General features: G+C 36.9%; 1 protein-coding gene across 3 annotated transcripts in view; it reads right to left on the bottom strand.

Annotated features, from left to right (window-relative positions):
• DYNC2LI1 (dynein cytoplasmic 2 light intermediate chain 1) overlaps window positions 1-11,043 on the bottom strand; it is a 40,447-nt gene continuing 29,404 nt past the window's right edge. For 2 of the 3 annotated variants that reach the window (XM_025992559.2, XM_072741723.1), the window contains 5 exons: window positions 9,878-9,954; window positions 9,228-9,298; window positions 5,395-5,492; window positions 4,925-5,017; window positions 1-292 (listed from right to left, as the gene is read on the bottom strand). In XM_025992559.2, coding sequence (XP_025848344.1) covers window positions 230-292; window positions 4,925-5,017; window positions 5,395-5,492; window positions 9,228-9,298; window positions 9,878-9,954 — 402 coding nt within the window. In that variant the 3' untranslated portion in view covers window positions 1-229. Of the gene's footprint in view, window positions 293-1,541; window positions 1,601-4,924; window positions 5,018-5,394; window positions 5,493-9,227; window positions 9,299-9,877; window positions 9,955-11,043 lie in introns of all 3 variants that reach the window. The other variant, XM_025992560.2, reaches the window with a different exon arrangement.

Below are 11,043 nucleotides of genomic sequence, written 5' to 3'. Positions count from 1 at the left end.
TTAGAGAAAGGTAGAAGAGTTTTTATTTTAAAAAATACTGCATGTCATTATACAACTTTTCCCCCTTTTAAAAGACTTCTAATTATCCAGGGAGTTGCACTTTAATACAAGAAATGCCACTTTTAACAAATTACAAATCTTCGCTTCCTTCATTTATTACCATTATGCTAATTATAAACTTACTTGTATTTGGGAAAGAAGAAATAAATACACTATAGTTGAATTAGGTTCAAGAATCAAGCTCAATTTGTTTCCAAGACTTGGAAGAACTTCTTTTGTATTGTTCCAGTTCCTAAAACAAAAATATGTATTAAGAAAAAAACTTTAAATTCTTACTAGGACTTATTTTCTAGAAATGTAGAGTCTTTAGAGTTTCTACAGCCTAAGGAACACTTAGAGATGCACTTAATAAAGATGAAATTATATACTACATATACATACAAATTCTTTAAACTATTCAAATAAATGTATTTGTCATATTTTATTTAAAAGTGATCTTTTGTTTTCTGTTCAAGTCTTGCCAAAACTGGGTTGATGTTGTCAAATTATCAATATTTAGAATGTATATATTCTTTTGACCCAGTGATTCTGCCTTTTAAAATGAATCTCACAGAATAATAGAGAAGAATGCAAGGATATAAATAGAAGGAGGGTCACTGTACTGTGTATACTGGCGCACAAATGGAAACAACTTAGCTATCTCCCAGGAAGGACATTATTAAAGATGTCAGAGCCCATTCACACAGGGTTTCATGGGCAGCCAACAAAAATACCAGTGGTCGTATGTGCCACACGAAAAAAGCAAACAGGTGGAGAGGACAGGATACTTCCACTTTCTATTTTTTTTATTTTATTCTATATCTTATGAGGGTTTTTTTCCATGATGAGTATATGTTACTTCTAAAATTCATAAAATAAGTTCTGGTATGGGTGGAACCCTGCATTAGATGATTGATATGCAACGGGATCATCAAAGGGGATTGCCTCCTTTCTTCTTACGTATTGTTCAGTGTCTCAGTAACTGTACAATGTATATTATTTCAAATAAGCAGAAAGTGGTTACTCTGCAAGATAAGGCAAACACTGCCCTTTGGCTAACATAATTGAAGTTCATAGTTGCGATGAAAATTCCATTCTCATTTTCAGAAAAATTGCAGATTGTCTCTTTCATACCTATACTCAAATTACTGAAGTTTAAATGTTAAAAGTTTTAAAACTGAAGAAAGACTTTGAAGAGTCTTTATATGATAATTCCAAGGTAGAATTTGCAGCCTGGTTTATTCTTTTAAAATGAAGTTAATTCAGTTCACCAATCATCCACCACATAGGGTTTTGAAGATTGTTAACTCATAAGGAATACAGTAATCAGTTCTCTTGCCTTTAATTGGAAGCACTGAATTGTTATTACCAATGATAAGGGTGAGGACATTGTTTTGACATTCTCTGTTAAAGATATCTATCTTACTTCTGCAGAGAACAGAAGAACAGGGCTGGTCACACAGCCATGTCACAAAGAATGAGTTGTGTTATACAGAACTCACCATGTCCACTAGACCTTCAATACTGCTGCCATAGGAAGTCAAGATAATATGATGACGCTCTAAAGGAAGAGCAAGTAAGAGGATTTTCTTTACACTGCGATTCTTTGTGGTTGCTTTAAAGAGCCACTTTATTTTTAAAGATTTTATTTATTTATTCATGAGAGACAGAGAGAGAGAGAGGCAGAGATGTAGGCAGAGGGAAGAGCAGGCTCCATGCAGGGAGCCCGATGTGGGACTTGATCCCGGGACTGCAGGATCACACCCTAAGCCAAAGGCAGAAGCTCAACCACTGAGCCACCCAGACATCCCTAAAGAGCCATTTTAAAAATGAATGTAAAACTAAGAAAGGGTTCCACCTTGCCTCTTAAGAACCTCTAAGGTTTTCAACCATAAATGGACCACTGTCTTAAAACACTTGAAGATTGAAGATGTTTAAAACAGCATCTTCAATAAAGGGCAGTAAGAACTTTTCCCCCTAAACATGTAAATGAGTATGTCTTTAAATTATAGGTTTAGGGAGTATGAACAAGTTGATTTTTGAAAACGGATTCAAAATAGATATGTATGGTTGGCCAAGAAGACCTTAAAAATATTGTTTACCCACTTTTTTGTTGTTTTCTTTGGCAATAAAAATATAGAAAAGAGGTAGAAAGATTTAGCAAGTGCTTTCTATACATATGTCCCCTTAAAATCAGGAATGCTTTAAAACTAGAGGGCTTTTTATTTTTTATTTATTTATTTATTTTTTTTTTAAATTTTTATTTATTTATGATAGTCACACAGAGAGAGAGGGAGGCAGAGACACAGGCAGAGGGAGAAGCAGGCTCCCTGCAGGGAGCCCGACGTGGGATTCGATCCCGGATCTCTAGGATCGCGCCCTGGGCCAAAGGCAGGCGCCAAACTGCTGCACCACCCAGGGATCCCTAGAGGGCTTTTTAAATTATGGATGCAGAGCAGCCAACGTGGCTCAGTGGTTTAGCGTCACCTTCAGCCCAGGGCCTGACCCTGGAGACCTGAGATCAAGTCCCATGTCAGGCTCCCTGCACAGAGCCTGCTTCTCCCTCTGCCTGTGTCTCTGCCTCTCTCTCTCTCTGTGTGTCTCATGAATAAATAAATAAAATCTTAAAAAAAAAAAAAATGGAAGCAACCCAAGTGTCCATCGTTAGAATGGAACTCGTGAGTTAGCCTCTTCATCTTAGAAGTGACATGCTCTAATTTCACTGGCAAAACTTAAAGGCCCCAAACTTTGTTTTTGTTTCTTCCCTGATGATTAAGCCACTAATAATGGGGCTTGGGATGGAGAAGATAGGAGGATCACATGTGGTCTCAGACAGGCTTACGGCCAGCCCTCTACTCCTATGCAACTATATTATATCTTAATGAAACAGGACATCATCTGTTCTCCCAAGAAGCACAAGAATCAGAAGCATTTGGGTTAAAGGCATGTAGACATATGGCACACAGTATGAGCTTCCCTGAGCATTTACAGGTTGGTTTTAAGTAAGGACAGCTTACATAATTATGGAAAACCTTGAGTGAGACATTTCTTTTAAATAAATATTATTTTGTTCCAAATGGCAAACAAAATCAATCTAAAGATTATAATGCTTTCACTGAAAAATGTCATGTGGCAATAATCATATTAAAAGATCAAAAAGAGGGGCGCCTGGATGGCTCAGTTGGTTAAGCATTTGCCTTGGACTCAGGTCATGATCCCAGGGTCCTAGGATTGAGCCCTGAGTTGGGTTCCCTGCTCAGCAGGAAAGCTTCTCCCTCTCCCCCAGCTCATGCTCTGTCTCTTGCTCTCTCACATAATCTTAAAAAAAAAAAAAAAAAAAAAGGCAATGTGAATGAAGAAAGAGCTGTAGACAACTGGCTAGATTTTCAAGTAATGCCAGATGAATTCTTTCATAGGCTGTGTTAATAGCAAAGAATGATAGGTATTGTGGGGCTGCTTTCCAGTTCCATTCCAAATTCCTACAGTTTTAGGTTAGGGAAGATGGATTTAAATGTGAAAAGTCTTGCTGAAAAACACTCCAGCCCTTTCATAATATCTGTGTATATAAGTGTAATAAAAGGGGTCACCATGCAATATAAACAGATACTCTTAACAAAGGCAGTTAGTCATTGACTCCTCAGTAAATATTAATTCAGGGATTGCTTCCAACTAATTTTTAGCTGAGCTGCACATAAATAAAGGTTGTATGAGGCCATCTGACTGTTCCTACAACACACCTCTAACTTTGCTACAGCAACAAAACCCCCTAAATATTCCTGACATAGTTTTTAATTCTCCTGGATTATGTTTATTTATTAAAAGATTTTATTTATTCATTCATGAGAGACAAGAGAGAGAGGCAGAGGGAGAAGCAGGCTTCTCACAGGGAGCCCGATGCGGGACTCGATCTCCAGACTGGGATTACGCCCTGAGCCAAAGGCAGGTGCTCAACCACTGAGCCACCCAGGTGTCCCTAGATTATGTTTAAATAGGATGTTTTGCTTTTTTATTCTGGGGCCCCTGAAGGTGAAAGGCTAGTGCTGAAAAAAAAAAATACCCCAATCTGTGCTCCTGTGGACAGTTGTGTTCAGATTACCCTTGCAACAATGTGATGGCCCAAGTGACACAGCTCTACAAATCCCATCTGAGAGGCTGTCAGAGCATTCAATTTATAGTGTTTGCTGATATAAGTTTGGATTCTGCACAATGTCTCATTTTAGAGATCTGAGAAAATCTAAGTATCAGGTCATGATGAATTTACCAGCTTTTGCATTCTTACATCAGATTTCATATCACACCTGGTGCTAGCTGGGCATATATGGAACACAGTCTCCATTCTTAACTACTTTCCTGAGAGATCCTATCTTTGTGTGCTTTCAGACTGGGTAGTCCGGAATTTTCCTGGTACAAGAAAAGTTTAAGTATGTCTGAATATTCTAACAAAAAATGAAATCATTTAAATAATTCCACAAACAAAAGAATATCGTGAAAGTGTCCCCCCAACTGCAAGGTAAGAATCACTACCCATCTTCAATATAAGGTAAACTGGAAAACCCGAAGAGGCTATGTGAACAGTAGGTCATCTCTGGGTGGTGGAATGATTTAAATTCCTTCTTTATGAACATCAAATTTTTTATATAGTGAAGATATACTATTTCAATTATTTTATTTTTTAAGACTTTATTTTTTAGTAATCTCTGTACCCACCATAGAGCTCAAACTCATGACCCCAACACCTCAGAAGCTGCATGTTCTACCAATGGAGCCAGCCAGGCGCCCCTTCAATAATTTAAAAGTAAAAACAAAGAGTGAAATATCTAAGGGGCTCTGGAGGTATTTTGTGATAAACTCAAGAGGAGATAAAATAAATGTTGAGGATTATTACCTGATCCTTCTGAATTCTCATTTCATCAACTTCACCTTCAGCATACTGAGGGTCTCTTGCAGGGTCTTTGATATGCTTCAGTGTGTTGGTGCTCTGAAATTATAGTTCAAGTCATTTCATGCCCCACCCCAACCATCTGTGATTACCGTCGGCCTCAGCAAGGCTCTCTATGGTCTTCTGAGCTTTTACTGTCACTGCTGAAGCCTCTTTCAAATTCCACCAGGCCCTCTCCTTCCAGCAGCTGTCTCTCACTTCTCCAACAGTCTGGAAGCTGAATTTCAAAGTGGAGCAAAGGCTGTGTCCTGCTCATCTTTTAAACCTCAAAGTGCCTCTTGTACAATAGACTTTTGGCATATATTTGATTTTTGAAGATGCCAGTAAAAAAGTCATAATAGGCTCATTGGAACATTTCCTAGTAACTGTTGAATAATGCAAAAAATTCTTGCTTTAAAAGAATTAGAAGTATCTACCTTTGGTGGAAAGACTCTTTCATACACTTTTTTCCACAAATCCATTGGTGAATGAGCATGAAGCTTTCCAATGTCATTATCAGGAATAGGAGGAGATCCTAAAATGAGAAGTTGTACACCAAATGACTGCACTGGTTAAAACTTGACAAACTGAAAAAAAAAAAAAAAGCTAACCCCCACCCCAAAACAAACAAATAAAAAAACTTAACAAACTATCAATAAAACGGATGGCACTTAGAAAAATACAAATCCTATATCACTCATTTCCCTTCTCCCTTAATATAGCCACTATTAAAATTTAGTCCAACCCAGTATAGCAAGGCCACAGATTCTAGCACCAGAGGAAGAGGAGACAGAGCAGTTAGTCAGTTGTGATTCTCTTGCCCCATAATTACACCGCCACCCACTGAAATACCTAGTTTGATATTCTCATGTGTTTATGAGTTTGTAAGGAAACACTCATTGGTGCTACTCACCAGAGTGCAAATTGGGACAACTAATTCAGAGGGGGATTTGGCACTACTTCCTACTCTGCAAATATGGAAAAAGGTTAAATGCTACTACCCAGAAATCCTAGTTTTTGGTATTTAACCTAGAAACACCTGTACACAAGTATTAATGGTTTCACACTGCAGCATCATTTGTATAAGTGAAAAACTGGCCAAGCTAAACTGTCCATCAATAAAAGTATAGTGAACTAAGTTACTTTGCATTTTCACGCTCTAACCACACAGCAGTCAAAATACCAAATAGATCTAGCTACTGCATTAATATGGAAAAACCACTAAGACATACTGAGTAGAAACAGAAACTTTCAAAATGATAGCTATAGAATGAAAGAATTATGTTCGAACAAGTAAGTTTTTTTCTTTTTTAAAGATTTTATTTATTTATGAGAGAGACAGAGAGAGAGAGGCAGACACAGGCAGAGGGAGAAGCAGGCTCCATGCAGGGAGCCTGATGTGGGACTCGATCCCGGGACTCCAGGATCACGCCCTGGGCTGAAGGCAGGCGCTCAACCGCTGAGCCACCCACGGATCCCTAACAAGTAGTTTTTTTTTTTTTTTTAAATCTTTATTTATTTATGATAGTCACAGAGAGAGAGAGAGAGGCAGAGACATAGGCAGAGGGAGAAGCAGGCTCCATGCACCGGGAGCCCGATGTGGGATTCAATCCCGGGTCTCCAGGATCGCGCCCTGGGCCAAAGGCAGGCGCCAAACCACTGCGCCACCCAGGGATCCCCAAGTAGTTTTTTCTATATCACATTCACATGTATAGAAAATAATCCAGAAGTATACATATCAAACTTGATCCTTACATGTACTATTTTAACATTTTATAATGAGAATGTCTTGTGTACTGATTGTATAATTTGAAAATTTGAAAAAATGCTGACTTCTTGGCAATTGTCAGTCTATAATCTTAGATTTCTCATTCTTTCTATTCTAGCATCTACCCTGTTGATCTTTCAGGACCTCCTTACCACTTTGGTGTGAAAGTGATACAAACCACCAATCAATTTCCGTTTTCCCAAGTTTTTTACTTGTCCTTATTTGTGTGTATGTGTGTGTGTATTAAGTTCTATACAATTGTGTCATCTTTGTAGATAAATGTATCCACTACCAAAATCAAGATACTACACAATGCCATCCCTTGTGTTGCCCTTTTATACCCACACCACCCCCTTCTCCAATCTCTTATCTCCCCACCTACGATCCTGTTTCTAACTTCTTACAACCATTAATCTTTCCTCTATTTCTAAAATGTTTTCATCACAAAAGTTTTGCACACGTAGAATCATATTGTATATAACCTTTACTGACTGGCTTTTTTTCATTCAGTATGATTCTCTGGTGATTCATGCAAGTTACTGTATCAATAACTTGTTCCTTTTTATTGCAGAGTAGTAATCTATGGTATGGATGTACCATACCATACATAGCACAGGTTTAAGTAACATCCGGTTGTTGCTAGTTTGGGACTATTACAAAAGAAGCCACCATGAACATTTGTGTATGGATTTTTATGTGAACGTAAGTTTTAATTTTTCTGAGATAAATGCCAAGTAATGTAATTTCTAGCTCATATGGTTGGTACACGTTTAGTTTTATAAGAAACTGAACTGTCTTGAAGAGTGGTTGTATCATTCTACATTCCCACCAGCCATGTATGAATATCCAGTTTCTCCATTCTTGCCAGCATTTGGTGTTATCATTTTTTGTTAGCTATTCTTATGAGCACATTGTGGTTTCAATTTGCGTTTTCCTAATAATTAAAGATATTAAATATCTTTTCATGTGCTTATTTGCCATTTGTATATCCTCTTTGGTGATATGTCTTCTCATGTCTTTTGCCTGTTTTCTAACTGGATTTTGTTTTTACTGTTAAGTTCTTTATATACCCTAGATAATAAGTCCTTTGTCAGATATGTAGTTGAAAATCTTTTCTCTCAGAATGTAGCATGTCTTTTTATCCTTTTCAAATGGACTTTCAAGAACAAAAGTTTTTAATTTTGATGAGGTCTAAGCTCCATGATTTTTAAATTTAGTAATTCTCATTTCTTTTTTGACCTCCAACTACTTATAGGGGCATTATCTATTGGTACACACAGTGATTCTCACTGCTAATGAAAGTAAGTCATGGGCAGCCCTGGTGGTGCAGCGGTTTGGCGCCGCCTGCAGCCTGGGGTGTGATCCTGGAGACCCAGGATGGAATCCTACATCGGGCTCCCTGCCTACTTCTCCCTCTGCCTGTGTCTCTGCCTCTCTGTGTGTCTGTGAGTAAACAAATAAAATCTTAAAAAAAAAAGTCAGTATTAATTATAAAGATTGTTTTAATATTTATTTAATCATGAGAGACAGAGAGAGAGAATCAGAGACATAGGCAGAGGGAGAGTCAAGTTCCCTGTGGGGAGCCTGATGTGGGACTCGATCCCAGGACCCTGGGATCACAACCTGAGCCAAAGGCAGACGCTTAACCACTGAGCCACCCAGGTATCCACCCCACCCCCTTTTTTTTAAGATTTTAAGTATTTATTTAGGTATTAATAATAATTAGGAAAATCAGCCTTTGTGATCACTCATTAACCACCTCTATTCTTTTCATTCCAGTTCAGTCTATAATCTAATTACAAAGATCTATTTGAAGTCAACTTTAGTGTGTAAGGGTAATGATGGATGGGAAATAAAAAGCTACCATCTGCTAGAGTGTTAAAACCAAACTATGTCAGCCCCTGAGTAGAAAGAGTTGCTAGGCCCAAACCTCCACAGGGAAAGTAGTTTCTGTGGGAAGATAAGGAGCTTGATTATATAAACTCTTAAAGTTCTTTTTGCTTCATGAACCTAAAATGTCCATAAGTTTAAGAAATACATCTCATATCTGAAGCAAGCTATTTTCATAATGAAGAATTAAAGCATAAAATAATTAGTACAACTATTGTCTTTTAGTTTATTCCATCACTTGAATCTCTGTTTTTCATCACTGCCCATAATATATAGCTTTCAATTTCCTCACTATTCTGTGCTTCTGGTTTTCTTCTAGACCCAATGAGCCAAAATTTAAAAGTACCTGGAAATCAGTGAGGGAAAGGAAATTTTTCAGTAAAACAGAAATCTGAAATCAGTCTCTTAATATGGCGACATTCCTTCCATCACAAATATGTCAATGTGATGTATGTTGCATCAATACTGTGTATACAAATAAATACATGAGAAATAACAGTGATGATAATGAAATCAGAAATGGTGGTATGTTGGAGATGAAGTGAACATGGGGTAGGATAAAATCAATAAGCAATTAAAAAATGATTGAACAATCTTAATAAGTTCACCCACCTATTTGACTTAAAGAATCCAATCCTGCTGTGATAAACAGTGGTTTATTCTGATCCACACATATTGATTTGCTACATGGATAAGAAGAAAAGAGTCTAATTTAGTTTAGTAGTCGAATATCCTGCTCTACTGTAAATAGAAGAACCAAGTTTTATACCTAGCCATTGGTGAGAGAGCACTGCCCTCAAATGAATGAGTGAATATTTAGGTGGTTTCAAAAATTAAAGTCTGTCATTAATAAAGTTTTATAAGGAAAAAGGTGACAGACCCAAATTACCTTAAGTGAAAGCCAAGAAAAGTAGGTTAAAAAAAATACACATACTACAATTATCAATTCAATTTCTAATTAATATAAGAAAATGATAATATAGGGAAAGCTACTAAAATGAGAGAAGTCAAAGAAATCAATGAAATAAGTGTAACAGTATCATTATTTTATTCTAGTCTCTATTATGTAACATTTTTGTTATGAAATGAGAAATACTTAAGCAATACAAGAAACAGGAAATAATATGAAATTATTTCTCTAAGAATAGCCATCCAGGGATACTTTCTTAGAAGAAATAATGAGATGAGAACAATAATCAGTTGAGATTATTGGCAAAAATAAAATAAGATAAAAAGATACCAAAAATATATTTTAATAGTACCTTTTGTCAATGCCAAATGCTAACTGGTTGATAACTCCACGTACTTTTAGTAATAGAGCTTCTGATTTACTGGTAAACTAAAAAAAATAAAATCGGGAATAAATTATATGCTCTGCTTCCAAATAGAAACAGGTAAAATAAAAATGGCTTTGAACAAGTACAAAATGCGGACAGAATTATTATTTGCCCAACACACACTTGTGTTTGAGCAGACAAAAAATCTGAAGGAAAATAAATCTCAATAAATTTGTTTCAACTCGTTCTTCTAACTTCATGAGTGCATGATATTGAAGGGACTTGTGTTTATGCACTTGTCGTTCACCACACCCACATATGGATTATAACTATGTCCCAAATGCAGTCTGGCTGGTAGAAAATGGGAGGTATATATCATAAATAACTTTTCCATCCATGGGCATATTACTGTCTTCCAAAAAGCTAACATGGAAGCTACAGACTGGTCTGACAATAGTGATACTCATTAAAAATTTCTTTTAACTTCTCTTCAGAATTGCCTTTGAGCTTGCAAAGAACATTCTCAGAAGTGGTATATAACAAGGGTGACCAGAACCAGAACACTTCAGAGAATGAAAGGGGGTGGGTACTATCAATAAATAAGAAATTAAGCTGAGACATCAGGAGAACATCAGGACATGTGGTTACTCTACAAATCTTTTAAGACTAGATTTGATTTTTTGGAAATACCAAAAGTTACTCAGCCAAATCAGAATGGCTAAGATGTATGAAAGTAGGAAAAACAACCTTGAGCCAAAATGAAATGTACTTCTATAAGGCAAAGAAATCAATTTTCAGGATAAGATTAATTCTGAATTAAGAACAGGCTCCCATTGGGCAGCCCTGGTGGCTCAGCGGTTTAGTGCTGCCTTCAGCCCAGGGCCTGATCCTGGAGACCTGGGATTGAGTCCCATGTCGGGTTTCCTACATGGAGTCTGCTCCTCCCTCTGCCTGTGTCTCTGCCTCTCTCTCTCCCTCTCTGTCTCATAAACAAACAAATAAATAAAATCTTAAAAAAAAAAAAAAAAAAAAAAACAGGCTCCCAGGCAAAATCTTGACTCACGTGAATATATAAAATTTAATACAGTGACTTTTCAAAATTGAAACAATTTTAACACTTCTTTGGAAGAAGTTTAAAACTATAAAAAACT

Source organism: Vulpes vulpes, chromosome 16 (genome assembly GCF_048418805.1).
Source record: "Vulpes vulpes isolate BD-2025 chromosome 16, VulVul3, whole genome shotgun sequence".
Lineage (NCBI taxonomy): Eukaryota > Metazoa > Chordata > Mammalia > Carnivora > Canidae > Vulpes > Vulpes vulpes.
This window is presented reverse-complemented; position numbering and strand designations above follow the sequence as displayed.